The sequence below is a fragment of the Melanotaenia boesemani genome, chromosome 13 (assembly GCF_017639745.1).
Source record: "Melanotaenia boesemani isolate fMelBoe1 chromosome 13, fMelBoe1.pri, whole genome shotgun sequence".
Taxonomy (NCBI): domain Eukaryota; kingdom Metazoa; phylum Chordata; class Actinopteri; order Atheriniformes; family Melanotaeniidae; genus Melanotaenia; species Melanotaenia boesemani.
Genome location: NC_055694.1, coordinates 11092421 through 11112712, shown reverse-complemented (window position 1 = coordinate 11112712; position 20292 = coordinate 11092421). Strand labels below are relative to the sequence as shown.

General features: G+C 39.6%; 1 protein-coding gene across 1 annotated transcript in view; it reads right to left on the bottom strand.

Annotated features, from left to right (window-relative positions):
- The window catches only part of fgd (faciogenital dysplasia), a 59816-nt gene extending 41663 nt beyond the window's left edge, over positions 1-18153 (bottom strand). The window contains exon 1 of the mRNA XM_042004274.1: positions 17850-18153. Within this exon, the coding sequence (XP_041860208.1) occupies positions 17850-17871 (22 nt within the window). The 5' untranslated portion in view covers positions 17872-18153. The remainder of the gene's footprint in view (positions 1-17849) is intronic.
- Between the last annotated feature and the right edge of the window lie 2139 nt (positions 18154-20292).

Sequence of the window (20292 nt, the reverse complement as noted above, 5' to 3'; positions counted from 1 at the left end):
TTTGGTAGAAAAAAATCTAAAAGCCATTTAAGACTGCATCCATATGGAGACAGAACTAATTTAGTTTTTAAAAAGTTTTCTGTAAAGACGGAATCGTTTCAAGAAATGACCTTTTAAAAATAATGTTTTAGACATGTCAGGCCTGTAAGTGTGACTGTAACACTGCCACAGAAACACAACAAACATATGAAAAAGAAAATGGCAGCAAGTTAAACTAAAAAGGAGACATTTGTGAGATTTTATTTACAGATTTTGCTGTAAAATCCATATCATGCTCAGCAGTCTTCACAGCATGCATGCAGCACTGTAGCCCACCACGTTGTAGCTGTTGTTGGGGTTTGAATATGCGGGTTAACAAAGAGGTGTTCATATGTCACTGGTTAATGAAAGATGCATTGGGGATCTACCTTGCAAATAACAGAAACAAGGCTGTGGCATTTTCAGATTCATTCACTTTAGGACCCCAATTTAAAAAATGATAGTTTCCTGGCTCCCAAAACACCAGTTCAATGTGGAGAAAGATACAAAAAAAAAGAAAGAAAAAAGAGAAAAAGAAAACTTTTGCAGACACACCTGGTCCCCCTGTGGGCCTGGACTAAATTGCCAAAAGTGGGCTAAATTTAGTTTGAAAGTGAAAGTTGACTAAACAATCAGACATATTTAAATCACATTTAGCACAAATTTAAAAACTGAGGGGTTAAACTCACAACCATCACACCACAAGTGATATTCTCAGTGTACTGAGAGAGCTGAGTCACATAACCGAACTTGGCACCACCACACCATCATTATTGTTTATAGCATAATGTCTATGAAATAGATGAAGCTGTAATCCCTAAAATATGCTGAATGATTGACATTTTTTAAATTTATATATTCATCTGCCTACCTTTATGATGACCCAAAAACCTCTGTTTAGCAGCAATATTTTATAACTTTTGTCCTTTTGTCGACTTTGGATAAACTTAAATATTTTCCACTGACATCTCTCTCTTTCAACCCACCAAATTACAGAAAAAGATGACTGATGTTTTTTTTTTATTAAGTGAAAAAGTGTCTTAGACATGCAGGCCACAAATCAAACATTTCTAAACAAAACTGAACATATAATGGCTTTAGCCGTTTGTGAGATATATAAATTAAATAATTTAAAAGGGACAAAACAATTGTGCTAAAAGTAGTCAACTTTTAGGCAAAGCTAACCATGAATAAATAGGAATTATCACTAGATGCGATGTTGAAATCACATCTGTGGCAGAGTTACAAGCAATGCCAGCTGATAAATACTGAGTGGCTGGAAAGAGACACAATGCCAGATAACCAGAGTAAGGAGGAATGAAATATGGCATCTAGACATCCTACACATGATGTCACTTTCATATTGCCTGTCTACAGAGAAAAATACAAAAGCACAACTCTGCAGTGCAGAGCATCAGTTTGTTGATGAGAGGATGAGGAAAAGAATATCCTCCTTATAGTAAAACATTGTCCATCTTGCTGTGGGTTTATTCAGTAACTGACTTTATCATTCCTTTGAATGTGCTTGCACCAAGTACTGGAGTATTATCTCAGAAAGAGAAAAACATGCTGCCTTGTGCCTTGTGTGAAGCCAAATTATTGAGCATTTTAGCAAAACAGCACTAAGAAAACATCCAACAGCACAAATGAAGGTATCAAAAGTAAAAGATGTACAGCTTAAAAATAACAAGTCCTGACTGAAATTTGTCATTTACAAAAAGGAGTTCTGCAAACGAGAAGAGATGAACACATACAGTAACAATGAAAGAGAAGCAGAAACTTCCAGCAGACAATAGTGGGAAATTTGCAGGCAGCTACAAGAAACATTTAGAGGCTGCTGGTGTTGCTCAAGGTTCTGTGACCAAAGATTTATGAAAAAACAAAACAAAACAGCCCATAGAAGTGCAGTGGGTATGTTTTCTTTCTGTTTTGGGTCTGTATTTTTAATCTGGCAACATGAAACACTTTTGTTGTTATTCAATTACTGACTAACTTTATAAAATGCCAGAATTTGGTCTTTTGCATTAATTTATTTTTCTGTTAAATTCTGACCAGCACTACAAGAAACAATATTTATGCAAATGTTTCTGAAATATTATACATATGGTATACTGCAAGTTGACCAATTTTTCAGGTAGCCAATTTCAATGTCAACTTCACCAGTTGCACCTATACCACTGCTTCTCATGACAACTTTCAGCACCATAATGCACCACATCACAAAGTTTCTGCAAACCTGCAGAAACTTTGTGATTGTATCATGTCAATAATAGCAAATGTTGGCAAAATCTCTGAGGAATGTTTCCAACACCTTGTTGAATTCATGCACTGAAAAATGAAGGCAGTTTTGAAGGCAAACGATTGGCCAGCCTAGTACTAGCAAGGTGCATCTAATAAGGTCACCAGAGAGCATATAACTAAATAGCATAATCATCATTAAACAAAATAAAAATTTTCATCCTCATGGTGGATTATTTAAAAAAATAGAGGGGAAAATTGCACTGCTGTTATGAAGTACTTTAAAGCATAAAACTGGAACTATTGTGTTGTATGATCCATTTCCCCACAATCAGCATATAATAAAACAGAGGGGAACATGCTAGAATAAAGCAGCAGTCAGCATTTCCCTAATGATCGTTATGAGCTCTTGTGCAGCCCATCACACAAGAAGTGCAGAGCACCCAGAAGACAGCAAAGCAAAATTTAAAACAACTGACAATAAATACAGCGGGCACGCTATTTGGGTTGGATGCCTGGCTGGAGGTCAGATTATTGAATTTCTATGTAAGCTTGTTTGGACAAAGCTTAAACCATAAAGCCCTTACATTTTTATTCATTTCATTTAGGTGGTTTTGGAATTTATCTCATGCACATGTCCTCTCTCACTGCTTGGTTGTGCTCGATCATAATCAAAGCACAGCATTGAACCAGCGGGATATCAATATTTACAACGCTATGGTGCTTATGTACAGTGTTACAGCGCTTTGTTTGGATGGAGTGTTTGTCCTTGACTGGGGTCTTGAAAGGTGTAATGGACGTGAACAACCACGTGACGGCTTGTAACTATTAAAAGGTGGGGCTGTGTATGTATGTGTGTGCGAGTGTACACATACACAAACACACACAAGTGTGTATCCACCCTGGGTGGGTTTGGTCATCTGATGAGCTGCAGGCTCATCTCTCCCTACAGCGCCCAGATGGTCTGCGATTATAAACGGCTCAGTAGAGATTATTGTGCAGCACAGATAAAAGGAGAAAGAGAGTTTAAAAAAATAGTTTGAATTAATATAAATTTGGCACAAATGAAATGAAAACATTGGGTATATGGGATCAAAGACTAGGCAATGTCGTGGTGGGGCAAACATGCAGAGAAACCCTACTACCACTGTTTTCTTTCTTTTCTGCCTTCATTGCAAAAATAAGTACAACCAAGATCATGCGCTCAGGTTTCATGTACAGGGGCACAATCTGATATATGTCTGCTGGGTCAGATGGGAGTGTTTCTCCCAAGGAATACACATGGGGACATTTGTCACTGGCAGCTATGTGACATAATGGATCACAAACAGGGAAATAAAGCAAATCCCAAAGAGCAGAGTGAAAAACGATCAACGCTCCACTGAACCAACAGCATTTAACCTCTCAATATGTTTATTGTTACAACTCCACCTGAGGGGGAAACATACAGAATATACTCAACAGTAAATGGTACATATAAAGTACTTTTTATGCATATTTGTGAACTAAAAAAAAAAAAAAAGCACTTTACATTATATTGACCAACGAAGACAAAGGGAATACTCAGTGAGAGCAACAACAAAATTCAAAATATCCAAAGTATGTATGAATGAGTCAACGTACAGCTATCATAAACACTAAAATCAGTAGTAGTACTTGCATTTTGACAACTAGACGCGATGCAACAACGATGGAATCCTTCATCATTTAGACAATGCAAGCCTACAGGTCACTAACTGGAATAGGTTTGAAGCTTGTTATGGTTATGAGTGCTTTCCTTATAAGAGCATTCCTGGCCCAAGAGGCCAGTTGAATCAGAGGAAAATAATGCTGAATGCGAGAAGACACGGCAGCAGGGCCTTCCTGCAGAAAGCCACCACAAGTGTGTATGTGTGTCACCTTGTTTAATGAGGCTCATCTTTCACTTTGAAAGAGCTACACATTGATAGATGGCAGTTTAATGACCTACGATTAAAAAAAAAAAAAAAAACCATTCAAGGATTTTGTTTTAGAAGAAAATAATTACAACTATTTAGCTGCAGGCAAAGCTGAGGCAGGCTTTTCAGGTAATCAGCTGACACACACACACAAGCACACACACAAATACACATGCATGCACTAAAACACAGATGTTAAGCTGCCTCCAGCAGTTTGTTGGTGCATTTCATTTTGACCTTTTAGAATCTAGGTAAATCTAATGAGGAGCTTGTTAGTGAATTTGGGTTTCAACTGAAAAGACAAGAAAAGCAGAAAAAAAGGAGTCCTGAGATAGCTGTTTCAGGAAGATAATCCACAGCGGGCCACAGGAACAGGATCCATCTGTGTGGATGTAGCTCTCATCTCCTCATTAGGCATGGGGTGGTATGGCTGTCCTGTGATGAGAGCTGTGACATGTGCTGCAATCAAGAGGACATCTGAACTCATGAGCTCTCATCACTGAAACATCTTACTATCAGGGTGGGAAATGCTGTTCAAGTTATTTCAAACAGCAGAAATTAAAGCTTTAAGTCGGGGTGCAGGACACCCTCCGATGTAATAGAGTTATCTTGTTTCACAAATTCATTAGAGAAGCAGAGCATGATAAATGGCTGAGGGGCAGCACAGACTATAATAGGAAGAAAGAGAGGAGACAGGGGAGAGTCAGTCTGCTGTTTCCAGGGTGACCTTCAATGTGAAGAACCTTGATGTCACCCAGAAAGACTCAGCTCAGCCGTTAGAGCTTTGGATCTAACTAGAACCGCAGGGTATGGTGCCAGCAGATATCACCGTCATTGCCCTGAAAATCATGACCTGAATCTGCAAATGTCACAGATTCAGTACTGTTCAGCAGCCATTTTCAGACATTTAATATTTCTCAAGAATCAAATAAAATAACCAGCTGTTTTCTGTCTACTGTGTACTGTTAAGCTAACTTAAGAGGTGGTCTTTTTTCTGTGACTGCATCCAGTGCTCTGTCGAGGCCACTCAGTTTTGTTGTTCTTCTTTTTACTGAAACTATCTCTTCATGTCAGTGGACAAACTGTATGCGTGGAGTCTTTGTCATAAGGGAGAAACAATCTGTGAACCATCTACCATGATTCCATGATGGTAATGTCTGCAGAGAGCTGAATGCCTGTTAACTTAGGCAACTTTTACCAAAGAGTTATTTCTTTTACTTCCTTTCAAATAGAGTTTAACAGGCTTTCAGAGGCACAGTTGCAGAAGCAGAGAAAAGAATATCTCAACGGTTTCACAAAATTTAATTTAATTGCAAACACTGTTTTTATTAAACACAGAGCTTTATTATTTTTCTGGGATCCTAAACCTCTAAATTCACTACGGCAATAAAAGAACCACGTTTCATGGCTGCTTCTTCAGCTATTGACATCACCAGGAATAATGTCACACTGCCATCTAGTGGTGCCATGACAACAGTGCATCCAGAAAGTAGCAACAATATAGCATTTTATTAATTTTAACTTTATTTATTGATCTATTTTTTGAGCGGGTAGTTACAATCACTTTGTTGCCTCATGAAATTATATAAAAATACTAAGATCCATGTAAATAAACTGTTCAATTTGTTTTTAAAATGCAATTTATGAGTGATAAATCAAAAGTGCTCAAGCAGCCAAAGAGCTCACAAACCAATTTAGTTGGTGCAGACACATCCATCCACATAACAACACACAATGCAAAGTTTTCAACAGTGCAAGTAGAATCTTTCCTCTCTACATCCTCAAAACTTGATGCTGGACCATTTAAATGCACATATCCATGACAGAAAGGCTGCAAACACCACAGTACTTTCACACTGTTTGTGTCTTTTACAGCACTAAATGAGAGCCCTGTTCAAACAGCCGTGCCATTTAAAAAGGAGCTACTCGGTGACAGGCTAAGGCTGGTGGTGGGGCTGAGGGACTGGAAGAATAGAGCAAGGGAAAGTTTAGAGTTTCCTGCTGACTGACGAGCCCTGAGGCTGTGTGCAGCAACTGTTAAGCCCATCAGAGTTAAACGTTAATTTCTAAAATGTGTACAACACTTGTCGGGTCAAACAAGTGTTGATTTTAAGCACCAGAATTTCCCCCCCCCCCCCCCCCCCCCCCCCCCCCCCTCCTCTTTCTGTCTTGTGTTTGTAGTAAATCAAAATCCTCAGACTGAAAGGAAGGAAAAGGACAGAAAGAAAGACAATGGTTAATCACAACAGAAAGGCAGAACAGGAGGGGGGGGGTCAAGAGAGAGAGAGAGAGAGAGAGAGAGAGAAAATGGAGAACTGAACACAGGCTGCCTTTGTTGGCTGCAATCAGTCAGACTAGAAAGACATTTACAACATGGTTTACGGCTGCATCAGGTGAGTGAGTGTGAATGGGGGAATGTGTGGTGATTAGAAGGAGGCTAGGGGTGTGTGGGGTGGAGTGGGGTGAGGATTTAACCAAGGAGAAACAACATGAATGAAAAGGCCTGCAGAAACACTGTCAAGTTAACAAATGATACACAGTTAATACAGCTCATGTACTGTAGTGATTTTACGGTTCTACCAGTGTTTATAATAGTAGCCAGTATGTAATACATGAAATAACTAAACTCACGTGTCCATGTTTGGTTGCTTGTTTATTAAACGTGGGTTTCTCAGCAGCTGACTCTTTAATCCCAAATTAATGTCCCTGAAGTTTCCAGTTATTCTCATAAATAGAATGCCATGGGGGAAAATGCTGATGCTGACCTTAAAACTATTTATCCAAGTGAGATTCAAGAATTTTCATGCTACAAATAAATCTATGGATATTGAATTTTCTGCCCAGGATTTTATAAATAATGAACCTGAAAACACTAAAGTCAGACCAGTACTGAAATATTTAAGGTTTAATAAACATATATGACCTTAAAACCGAGAGAGAATCTAGAATAAAACAGAAGATTCATTGGATTTAAATGTACCTGTAGCCTTTGTAAAGTCACCTACAGATTTGTTTTTTCCCATTTTGAAGCACCGAGTTCACCATTTACCCATAACTATTTCACACCCTCAGTGAAAAAGAAGACAACCACACTCTGAAGAAACATATACTTCTTTAAAAAGCCATACCTGTGAATGAATTTATAACATACTTTGGGTGGAAATGTGCTGATTCACCTCTCAGAGAAGTTACACTAAATAAACCAAAATAAGTACTCAAACACTGCAGGCTGAAAAGTCATTTCATCAGATCACTTAATATTATGTTTGTGATATTGTGAAAAAAACAAAACAAATAATAATAAATAAAAAATTATAATAATCAGCATATTAAACACATGGGAGGAACTAACTTGAGGAAAACCCCTTAAAACAGGGGATAAACTGTAAAAATGTGACAACCTCAGATGAAAATACAGCCATTGTGAAAGAGTCATGGGTATATACATTATTTGGTCATGGTTCTAAAACTGAAAGATCTTCGCTTTAAGTGTCTTGCACATGAAGAAAACCTGAGATTACATTCCTTTCAAATCCCTCTCCTTGTACATCCTAATCTGTGTATGTACAGTAGGGCTGCAACTAATGACTATTCTGATGGTCGATTAGTCACGACTATTAAAACGACTAGTCGACCAATCGGATTATGTATCTCATGATTATTATAAATGGATCTTATTTCACTTTCAGCTTTGAAATCTTGCATGAGGTTGTTAAGTAAGTCTGACGTGCCTCCTCTTTAAATGTTCGAGCATTGCAGACGTACTTTCGTGGTACACAAGGTCCGCTTTACAAATCTCACATGTATTTAATTTATTTTGTAAGTTTAACGTGAAGTTATCCCAGACTTTTAACGTTCTCTGCCGCGGTTTTCCTCCCTGGTCCGCCACCATATTTTTCCCCTTGGCGGACTTTATGGCGCATGTGCAACTCTCAGCAGAGATAAAAAAAAAAAGGAGACGATGTCTCACTCTATGTTTTTTTTCCCCTCTTTGAGCATGTGCAACTCTCAGCAGAGATAGGATTAGAAGACGATGTCTCACTCTGTAGTTTTTTTTTTTGTTTGTTTGTTTTTGTTTTTTGTTTTTTTTGCCGACAATAGTCGACGACTAAATTCGTTGTTGACTATTTTTATTGTCAACTATTGTCGACAACGTCGACTAATCGTTGCAGCCTTAATGTACAGTAGATTGTTTATGACTAAAACCTCTAAAGGCTACAACCCTCCTCACCTGATATCTCTTTCACACTCTAATGCTGTATCTATTATATTTGACACATACAAGTCTGAGACTTTTTCCATCATTTTATGGTAAAAACTTGGCTCAAAACCCTGTTGTACACAAGCTGATACTTCTCTTCTGCCCCCTGGTGGATACAATAATAATACAATAATGTACTACATTAATTTTGACAAATCACACACGGTAACTATACAGAAATAAAGACTTCCGGGCTTTAAAGTGTTAAAAAGTTTTAGTCTATTTAGCGTCACAACATGCAACTCGACAGAACTCATTTAGATAATCATTTAGTTTTGCAAATTCAGTGCTCGTTTTCCCACAATATGAATGTGTTGATACATTTTTTTACCCTTTGAAAATGTTCTCCCCAGCTATGTTCGCTTGGATGGAGCAAACTTTGGATGTTAGATCATCATTTTGAGCCATAAGCCAAATATTACATTTATCCTTTAATGCTGGTCATTCATGGTCAGAGACAGTCCAAATATGCACAGTGCATGTCCAGAAATTGAGACTGACTATCTTACAATCCAGCTGTTGCTATAACCGATTTGTACCAAAATCAGTGGGAATAGAGCATAAAATGATGCAATGATCAACATGACATTGCTGTCAGTTTGAAATTAAACTACATGGATTACATGGAGATAAAATGTGCAAATCAAAATGGTCTGCACAAGCCTTGTTTGGTTGACGTGTCCTCCAGCTGTTATTATGACCCTGCCAAGGAGCTTATGGCATGGAAAGATTTTTTTTAAAGAGAGAACTCCATCCATGGATTGTAGCTTTCAATTCAGTATTATTGTCAACATGATGTTATGATCAAATTTATGAGGTTCATGCCACAGACTGTGGCTGAAATCTGACAGTCTGCATGCAGCTTAACGAATAAGCCAGTTGGTTCATAATGAGGATGTAAAACTAAATAAAACATAAAGATCATGAATCTTTAAAATCCTGCTGGGAGGTGGATATTATTCCAAACATTGCCAGGGCAAGACACCACCTGAAAAACAGCAGAATAACTGGTATACAAGGATGTATTTAAAGCAGTTCATTGTACACCAGCAAGCAGTACAATGGTGTAGCTTGTAGTTTTTGGAAAGTTATTGGATGTCTATTGCATACAGGAAAGAGCCATATCACTATTTGTATATACAGACAATGAGTCAGTTTTTTGTTGGCATTTTTTTGGGGGGGCAGTCGTACCTGTATCTTTTTAATAATTCAATCTGAATATATCAACAATGCTACTTAATCATGCCAAACATGGGGACATTGTGTGCATCACAGCTTCTTAATTCCCATTTTTCATATTCAACCAGGGTGATGCTGACCCTCTAACCTCTAACCTCTTCCCACTTCCCTCCTCTCTTGATCCCCCTGCCTCACCCCAGTGTGTACAGGAAGCTGTGATTCCAGAGAGCCTGCTCTTCAGATGATCAGAGAGGAAAAACACAATGCCTTCAGTGTGCTAGAAAGGAGCCCAACTCATAAAATGCACAGAGAGAGCGAGTGAGGGAGAGAAATAGAATGGAACATGCTTTTACTATTAAGGCTCTGTTTTTTTCTTTCCATATGACTTTCCCAGGAAAATCCCCCTCATCAGGGAAGGTCCAATCCAGACAGACAGCAGACTGGTGAAGACAGATACAGATACACTGACACAAAAGGCTGTGGAGAAATTCTAGCCCTCTAACTGAGACCCATATTTTCAGGGTGAGAGACTACTGAAATGGGTTAAGATCTCAGACTAAAACTGCTGATTTCATATTTTTATTTCTCAGTTTTAGAGCAACTGTGGAGAGTTGACTGTCCCCCAAAAAACCCCAAACAAAAAAAAAAAAAAAAAAAAAAAAAAACTCCCACTCACAAAGCTTAAAAGTTCTCCAGACACACATCTGGCTTGCACACACTTCGTACATTTACATAGATTACCAGCATGAGATTAATGTAGCCTCAAAGTTGGTCCTGAACATCTGACATGTCAGCTCTTTATTGGGTGACACCGGGTAATTCTCTTCATTTCTAGAAGGCCTCAACAGTTGGTACCATTTAGGAAAACTAGGTCACTTCCGCCTTCTGTGTGTCTGTGTGTGTATGTGCCAAGAGACCTCCTAAGCCAAGAGACCTCCAGTATAAACATACTGGGCAGGAAGAACAGCATCTATGAAGAGAAATATCCTAATATTAAACTGCATCTGACTCGTTACTTCTGCTATCCTCATTGTCAAATTCCAGCAGACTCGTTTTTAAACTGTAAAAACACTCAGGCAGAATGAGCTTCAGATATGACATCTGTTATGATAAAAAGAGGTGAACAAAGCACAGGATTGTTAAGAAAAAGTTACCAAATTTTTTCTTAAATTGGATTAATGCATAACAAAAAATTGCTTGATAGGAATAGGATGCATCACATTTTTTTACCACTGTAGTTTTAGTTATTCAAACTATATAATCTTATAAATCTACACAACCAGCCGAGTGTGACCAACATATTGGTTACCTGATATTAATATGTAATACTGCACTTTTGTAATGTAAAAAGCTAATGTATACTTTTGCTGCTATAAAAAGTTTTTTTTACTAAATCTAAAAGGAAAAAGTCACAAGTAATTTGTGCTGTTTATAAATGGCATAATCACATAGTAACAGAGACAAAATTGAGACCATTCAAAGGTAAAAGTTAGCTACTGACCGGGCCAATGATAAACTTGTGCTTTTAACTGATAAGTCAACAACAGGGAAATAAGAATGTTACAACTCAATCGACCTTGGTGGCAAATTATAGATCTACCCACTAACACATTGTGGCTGACAACCACTTTGCTATAAAAACTCAGCCAGTGTTTGTCCACTGCAGTCGAACCGGCCAGACCTACTGCTACTGGAAAATGCTTGTATTCAGACATTTGTGGAACCGCAAACAATAAAAAGTGCACTTAATGTTCCAGTAAGTAGCATTTAGGAATCTATTAGGGGAATGCAACATAATATTCATAACTATGTTTTGATTTGTGTTACATAAGATTAAAAAAATAATAATCTTTTTGTTATCTGCAATGAGCAAATTATATCTACAAACAAACAGAGGCACTCCTCTGCATATGTTGCAGGCTCTCCAAATGCCCTTTATGGTTTCCTTAAACGCGAAGGGTGAAGTTGTCATATTTCAGTTTTGGCCACAACATGAAATTTTCTGCTTGATGTCACTGAATCGTGCAGGAAAAATAGAGTCATTTGATTGTCTGACTAAATGGGCTATTTTACTAAACCCATAATGTGGTGAGACCACACACTTGCTATGCTATCTTCATTTCACTTGATTAACTATCTCTGTAGATGTGTTTGTGGAGCTGCTTGAGACCTGCTTCCTGAGAAACTAAAAAAAAAAAGACAAAAAAGATGACAAAACCAGCCCAAAGTGGACATAATTTTCCAAGTAAATTCAGAAAATTATTCTCTACAGTAGCAATTAAGACATTGCCTATGCTGTTTTTCACACCAATGTAGGAGTGGTGGCCGAGTGGTTAGAGAGGAGAGAGACCCAGGTTCAAGTCCCCAGACTGGCAACAAAGATCAACCCAACTGTTCCCCGTGTGCTGGAACATGGCAGCCCACTGCTCTCTAGTCTAAGGCCTGGAACACATTTAAGGATTTTTTTAATCTTATGAGATTTATTTTATCTGGCTGAGACCTCACACATGAAGATAAAAAAAAATCACTTTTGATCGTAATGTGTGTGGTGTGCTCCGATAATGTAATCACAGAACAACACACATAACGATGTTGTCCCGCAACTCATCTACAATCTAGTCCTCTGAGCTGGACAAACGTCGAAACGTAGAAGAAGAACCATAGCAACAACCGGCAAAAAACGAAGAAGAAAAAGCATAGTAACAAATTCAAGTATCAAAACATAATACACAGCATGGAAGGGGATTTATACAGTAGGACGAGGGAATGCTGGTGGTCTTGGGACTACTGTGTACAGAAAAAGCCAGAACTGAAAAAAATAACAGACTGGAGTCGGCGTGAACACGGACTTTATTTACTTCTTTGTTCCCCAGCCAGCTTGCTCTCTAATTGGCCTCATTCTTTACCATGTCACCATCCACGGAGTCACAATGCACAAGTTGTGGCGTTCCTCAGAAATCGGCACTGAAATATTAAACATGTTCAATGTTCCCAATTGTCGGCTACGGCCCATTTCGGAGAAGATTACCAGGTCAAATCTGCTCGTAACACATCACAGACCAAATGATGATTGGACAGGAAAATCTCACGATGATCAGGCGTTTGCCGTCTGAGGTCAGGAAGAGGCAAAATCGGGACAAAAACAGCCCAAAAATCATTTTGTGTGTACCGGGCCAGTTTGACTCGTCATGATCTCGTTTCCTGTGTGGAATTAACTGCTTCCACAGAGACACAAAGACAGGACACACGACTGTCCTGAGTGTGTGTCATAGTTACTGGAGTAATAATAAAAATAAAGCCGCAAGCGGCATTCATCGGGTCCAAGCGTCCTGGACCCCGCCACCCGTGTTAGGTAACGTTCAAATATGCTTGGTAACATGGTAAAATGGGTAGCTGAGAATGTGAAATCTTCATATACCTTGTTAGCATTTTTTGCTAGCATGCTAACTTGTTAGCATGTTAGCTAACGTGCTAGGTGATATGGAAAAGGGCTAGCTGAGAAACTGACGATTTGATATACCTAGTTAGCATTTTTTGCTAATATGCTAACATGCTAGCTAACATGCTATGTTACCATGGCAACAGGTCTTGTAATGTGTTAAGGACCCAACAAGTATGAATCCTGACAAGTTTGGTGCAGTTCCCATGTATTCCTATGGAGATATGAGCAAACCGTGTTTCATGGCGAGAAGGCTTTTATCCGTGGGTTGCCACGGTTACACGCTTTCTCCTATTAGAAAGATTTGAATAGCGTTTGGTCCCCAACTTGTCAGGAAGCTTCCCACCAAGTTTGGAGTCAGTCGCACGAATCCCCTCAGACTAGTTTGTTCAAATACGATGTGTGCAAAGTGCAAAAAATGGGAAAAAAATGGCCGTACACGCCAAGATGGCGGGCACCCTGTTGCCACGGCAACAGGTGTTAGATTGACTTTTTTGCTTGACTCGGGGTGTTACACGTCTGTGCCGAGTTTCGTCTTCCTACGTGGAAGTAGACTTCCAGGGCCCCATTCATTTGGTGATTTTTTTGGTGTCTAGGTGGCGCTGTTGAGCCACTTTTGCATTGAAGTGTATGCGGACCTTAGAATATTGCGATTTTCGCCGGGCTTGACGTGTGTGCCAAGTTTCACAACTTTTCATGGGTGTTTAGGGGGTCATATTTGGGGTCGAAGAGCTTAGGAGAATAAACATTTCAGGAACAATAGAGGAACTTCGTATGGCTCGGACCCTAATTATATCAGCTATGCAGTTCCACCAATGACAGAGCTGAGTCCTCATAATCTGATGGTGATGTCTGTGGCTGGACCAGTTGTGATGAAATGCTTTTTTTAAATTACATAAAGTTGTATGCTATAAAATGCTGTATACGTGTACACTCATAAACAAGTTTACAGTACATTTTAAAAACTTTTCTTTCAAAGGAAAATGTGCGTACGGGCTGCAATAACCTGTTTAACAGGAGTGTCACTCATCCGTTGAGTGTAGTTATAATAAGCAGAAACAATATCAAAGCAAACCAGTTTCTAATCCCACCCATTTTGAGGTTAAATGCTCTTACTATGTGTGTGAAGTGATTTTCATTGTGAGAACACACTGACTTGTGTCCCACTAGCAGACATAATGGAGTATCTTATCAGGTGCACAGAAAGATTTTAAATGATTTGAGACAAAAACTTGTGCAAAAAAAGAAGAACAGACTATTAAAGCTCTGACATGTTTTACACCTGCAATGATCAAGTGCACAACCATTCTCTAAATGGCTTGAGTAGACAGCCGGATTATCTAAAACACCGTTTCTATAATTCACACTTTCAAATGGAAAACTAAGAAATACCTCCTGTGTCCACACTCTCTACTCGATGGGGACTTCCTGCATCATTTCTGGGGCCTCTTTTCTACTCACTAACATGAAACACAGTGTCATATTTGAATAAAGTCTTTGCAACAGCAGGACCCACACATGACCAACATTAGGAAAATCAGTGTGACATTCAGGTTGGCCGAGAAAAGAGCCTAAGGCTCCCGAACGACCCTGAATTGAGTCATGCTATCTCACACAGACATAACTAGATGAGACAGAAGATGGTGGAGCTGTAGAAGATTTGTTAGTGACTATAGGACTGACATTTCTCAAAGTAGGGCCACATCTTATGGTGACAAAGAGGCTGACAGGTACATTAGTAACTAGTGTTACCTGTTGCTTTTTGTATTTCTCAAATATGAGTAAATCTTTTAGACAAAAAGAAATGGACAAATTAGTTGCAATAATATCATCTGCACATCAGACAGATTGTTCCCTTTTGCATGAGGCTTCCAGCCCACTGTTTGGTTCTAAATATCAACAGTACAAGTTCATGTAAAAGCAGTTTATGCATCAGCTGTGTACTTCAGTGGTGCATCTTTGACTATAATTGGCAAATGTAGTCAGTTTACAGATATTGTCAGCCAGCATAAGTTTTACAAGCTATGGTTTCTGGGAGCCGCATCATATTAGCTCAGAGAGACAACACTTCTTTAGAGTGATGTGTGGTATCAGGAGTTGTTCATCAGGAAATAGTTCTAAACGCCTACAGCTCATTGATCCCTGATAGATGTATGACTGAAAATAATTAGTAAGCTACAAACAACAAACCAAATAGAGATACTGCAGAAAAATAAGAAGTGCCAGATTTTTTGTTGACAGTCCTAAAGTTACAAAATATGAGTATATAAGTATCTTAGTAGACCCTTTTCTCATAGAAACCCTACGTACCTGAATTTTCAAACTACGGCTTCTGAGCCTGCAGTCTGAGTCTTAAATATTATTTTCTACAGGATGTACCATGTAGAATGTCTTTTTTTCTACTAAATAATTTGCAAATGAAGGAAGCAGCTAACTAATTTTGAGTACTGAGTAATCTGTGCCTTTTAAGTCAGCCACACCTGCTTAACTCTTTGGCTCGTTGACAGTGTGTTTGTTGGTTCTGGTGCAGCGTTGTGTGGTTCTATGTTTGAGCAGAAACAATGGTCTGCTGCTGTTGTTTTTGTGTGGCTCTAACCAGCAGTTTTTGCATAGAATACTTTGCTAGTGACCCCTGACCACAAAAATTGTCCTTGGGTGCATGCTCTGTGAGCTGCTGTAATGGGTTTAATTTATCATCATCTACAGACTGTAGACTTTAGGATAAACAAGAAACATACCATCGGGACTGTAAGGCTTTAGCTGACTGGAGCATTCTTCTATATTGTCCTGGGTTCCCTGTAAACCCCTGAGAAAATGTTGACCCCCTCTAAACGTTACTGTATAAAACACACTCTGGGACAATAAATTAAGTTACACGGATAATTTTGAGGTCTCCATCATCATCACTTAACCGTTAACCTAAACAATGGTGCTGCCTTACACATACTTGTGGCCATATTTTTTGCTGGGCCGATAATATTCTTGCTATCCTGTTCTCAAATCCCTGTGCTGTGTGTTTATCTAATGCAGAGGAAAGATGTTTACATTGGCTGAGTTAAACACAGACAGGCCCAAATAACTTTTGTTGATAATAAATAACCTAAACAGGCAGCCAGGACATCCACGCTGCAGCATGTAGCTGCCACACATGGACCCCCATTGTCCTGCACTTTTGAGGGAAGACTCACTCACTCCTGAGTGAGATGCAGGGCATGAAGAGTGTTCATGGAGAAGTTCATGGAAACACATCGGAGGGTTGTGGCGGACCTCAGACTGAGAGGCATGCTATCTATCCCACCACAGTTTTTTTGTGATGTGGTTTATTTTAATAGATTCTCCAATGATTCAATGCTAGCAGCCTACAACCCCTTTGACCCTCCCATCGTAAATACAAAAATAAGCATTAGAACGTGCACTGGCTGGTTGGAGTTCCCATATGGAAGTACAGTTCAGGGAACGTCCGAATATTTATATATCATCTGATTTAAAGGCAAGCAGAGAGATGAGGGGGTAGACATTGATCAGGGACAATGTGGGAGAGAAAGGGACCAACAAAAACAAAAAAAAGAGAGAGACAGAGAAGGGGCCTTGGGAATGAATATGTGTGTGGGAGAGAAACGATACACTGCTGAACTGCAGGAAAAAGAAAGTCAGCCAGGAGGACGGCAGATCGATTCCTCCCCTGAGTCCCACAACAAACAACCTCTCTTTTTCTGTCTGCATAGCTCACCTCTGCTGCTGCAGCCCGATATCGTCCCATCAGCACTTCATCTCTATCACTCTCTCCCTTTTATACCCTCCCCCCCTCCTTTGTCTGCTTGCTTGTAGCCAGTTCATGGTTTTTGAACCAGTATGAGGCCAAGAGATCAAATATTAGCTGAATTATCAATTTTGTTTGGTTTTCAAAGTTGCTTGGTGGCAATAATAAACCAGGTGCTACAGATCGGGCATCTGAATATCAAAGGATAACACACAAACCATTGATCTGAAAACAGCAAATAATGAGTAAACCAGAAAGAAAGCAAAAAAGGAAAAAAAAATAGGGAAGGGCAGGGAAAATGAGTGGTAGGGAAGCAATGCAAGTCAGTTTCTCATGAATTCATCACATTATTAAATCAAGCTACCCCACACTGCAGAGAGGAAACCACACACACTCATTCTCTAACCTGCCCTGTAACCATCCTTCAAGACTGATGGTCAGGCTTGAGTTGACTTTCTACAGACCTCCAACTTCATGAGCTCTGCCTCACACACTCTCACTCCTCCACTCAAATCACATTCCTCACAGGGACTCTGAAAACTTCACAGACACACACAGACACACTACAATAGGGAGGAGGGTGCATGAGTCCTCTACTTATCATCAGAACCTGTGGTTACTGTTTGATTTCCGGTCATAACTTACGGTCTGCTGTGATAATATGCGTGTTAGTTTCTCAATGGGTGGGGGCGGGGGTTGGTGAGGTCAGGGCCCTTTCCGTCAGGCTTTGGCGCAGACTTTCCTCCTGTCCTTGCCCTGTCAGCTCAAGCTTCCAATATAGCATTGATGCTCTTTTTAGTTGTGCTTATGAAGCCGCCTGACGAGCAAAACAACTCTTCTGAGTGGAGTTGTTGAGCAGTATTTGCGGGCCCGCAGCTGCCCCGTTGACAGCTGGCAAAGCATTTTGGAATTCAAATCCTGTGCGCAATACTGGCCACAGCCATTTGGAAACATCTTAAGAAAACCGCAGAGTTTTTAATAAAGACAAGACAGAAAGAGCCGAGGTTAATCACTTACCCGTCGCTGAAACCCCCTGCATTTTGCACAAAGTTTCCTCTCAGGTCTTTCTCTGCTGAACCCGTCTTTTTCTCTGAGAGAAACAGCGCTGGCTCCAGCGTACCGCGGGCTAAACTCAACTCGGAGGAACGTCTGCACTTCAGCAAGCTCCTTTTTTTTCCTGTTCGCCGACAATATTACACAGAGCTACTAAGGACACTTCATTGTATCCTAAATTATACAAGAGAGCTTATCCGGGTCGGATTTTGAGCAGAATAAGTGCAGCATATCCCTCCGTGTAGCCCTTTCTCCTCCCTCTCCAGGAGCTGAGCTGAACTCTCTCCTCTCTGTACCGCTGGGGGAAAAAAGAAAAAAAAGTGCGCGCTCCCGTCGGTGAGAGGGCCGAGCACGACAACCCCATTCATTGAGTGGTGGGATAAATACTTCAGATAATAAATATAAGATGAGAACACATTACATAGTGAAAGTAAGCTTTCTATCAAACCACTCAACTTGAAAGCAGATACCATGGCCGAAGCCGCTCATTCCATTTACTTGAAATCATTTCATGTTTTCTATTTTTAAGCACTGCTCGCTGCTTTTTCAGCCGTGACTTGCCCATCGGCATAGAGGCATGACATGGCTGTCACGTGCAGTCATGAAAAGGATGAAGAGGACAGTTTCAATATATGCGCTCTGCTCAGAAAACTCCTCATCAGCCCATTAGTGTGGAGAGTGATCGTTGAACACAAAGTGGCACAGGAGTTTCCGTGTCACTGCCCAGGCCTTCTCCTGATCTTAGATGCTGTCTCTGTGGATCATTCCACTGAAATGATAAGGAACTAAAGGTGAAGGAAAAGCAAAGCTCAGTTTTGCAGATTTGTTTTTATCATAATCCCAAGTTTTCTGCTGCTGTTGTTTTTTCAGAGGTTGAAGTCTGATAAGATGTAACTGTGGAAAAATTGTGGTACTTTATTTCACATGCTGACTAGCAGCTGAGTTGCACTCTCAGTGATGGAAAGTACATTTACTAATGGGTGCCAAACATGGTAGTCCACAACTCTCAAGTATATCAAGAGATGGATAAAATGCAGAATAATTTCTCTATCTAGATTTTAAAAATTATAAAATATATTATTATTATTATTATTATATGTACCTCTTTTTTTTTATGTCTAATAAGGGATTTTCTATCATTAAACATCTGGTTTCAAAGGATATTTGGTCTGGAAAACTTAACCTAAACAGCTTGTTCCCTCTTTACATCACAATCAGTCCAAATTTATGAAGGAGGATTTTTAATTTATACTCTTTCCCGATCCCATTATCTTTCCATAGCTCTTACATTTACCATTAAACATTCTGGAGAAGCCCCAAAGCTTGAAAGGACCACACCTTACTGTAAATATAGTTGTTAAAGCTCTAGCTCAAACAGCCTTGAGAGCAAAACTACTGATGTATTATTTAATTTATTATCAGTCACAGGGAAACTTTTCTGTAGATGCTTTAACTTTTCATACTGTATGCACATTTGCTGGTAATTCTTCTGCACTGTATACCAGTGATGCTTTTGATTTAATTTTTCAGCTAATTTTCAGAAGCATGTAGCTGCCAACCCTCCACACCCCTCTCTGTGTCTAACCCCTCCCCTCTTTTTAAATCTCATGTCTATTCAGCTATGCACCATTAACCCCTTTGTACTCCAAAGGGGTTAATGGTGGGTTAACTCTAAAACTGACTAAACTTGCATGTTAGAGACCAGCAAGCAAGGATTAAAAAAAGATTCTCCTTTTGATTTAAACTTCTATTACTTTTTTGTTTCTTTAAGTCAATTAATTCTGAACATGTTGCTGCAGGTTATGTGTGGCAAAGTGTTTTGTGGGTGATTGAAATTACATTTAAAAGAAACCAGAGTGCATCTGAGTGCATGGAGCTGCCTGTCAGTCTGACTGAAGCATGCTGGTCCACAGAAATCCTCGGTTCCGCTTCCATGGGGCTCATCCACAAACAACAACAGAACAAAAGTGAAACAACAGCATTCAGGATGATGAAGAAACGAGGAAGAGAGAACGGGATTAGCAAGAGAAAGGAAAAGGTGAGACTGTCGGAGATGTAAGGTAATTAGGACCTTTCAAGCTGAAGTGCAAGGTGAGCTCAGCTCAGAATGACAGGTGCGAAAGTCAACACGTGCAGCATCAACCATCTTTTAACACCTATCTGAAGGTATCGTGGTGTAAATTCAACAATCATATTACAGATCACACTTCATAATGGGGTGTCAGTCTTCATTCCCTCACTCCTTTTCAGGTGTAAATTAAAGCCTCGCACTGCTTGAATCGACACTTCGTACGTTATCTAAAAAACAGGCAAAGCTGCCATTTTCAGACCAACAGCTGTGTGGAGATAAGACAAAAAATATCCATGAGTAACTCATACCCTGAGTGTCAGGAGTAAGGAATGAGGT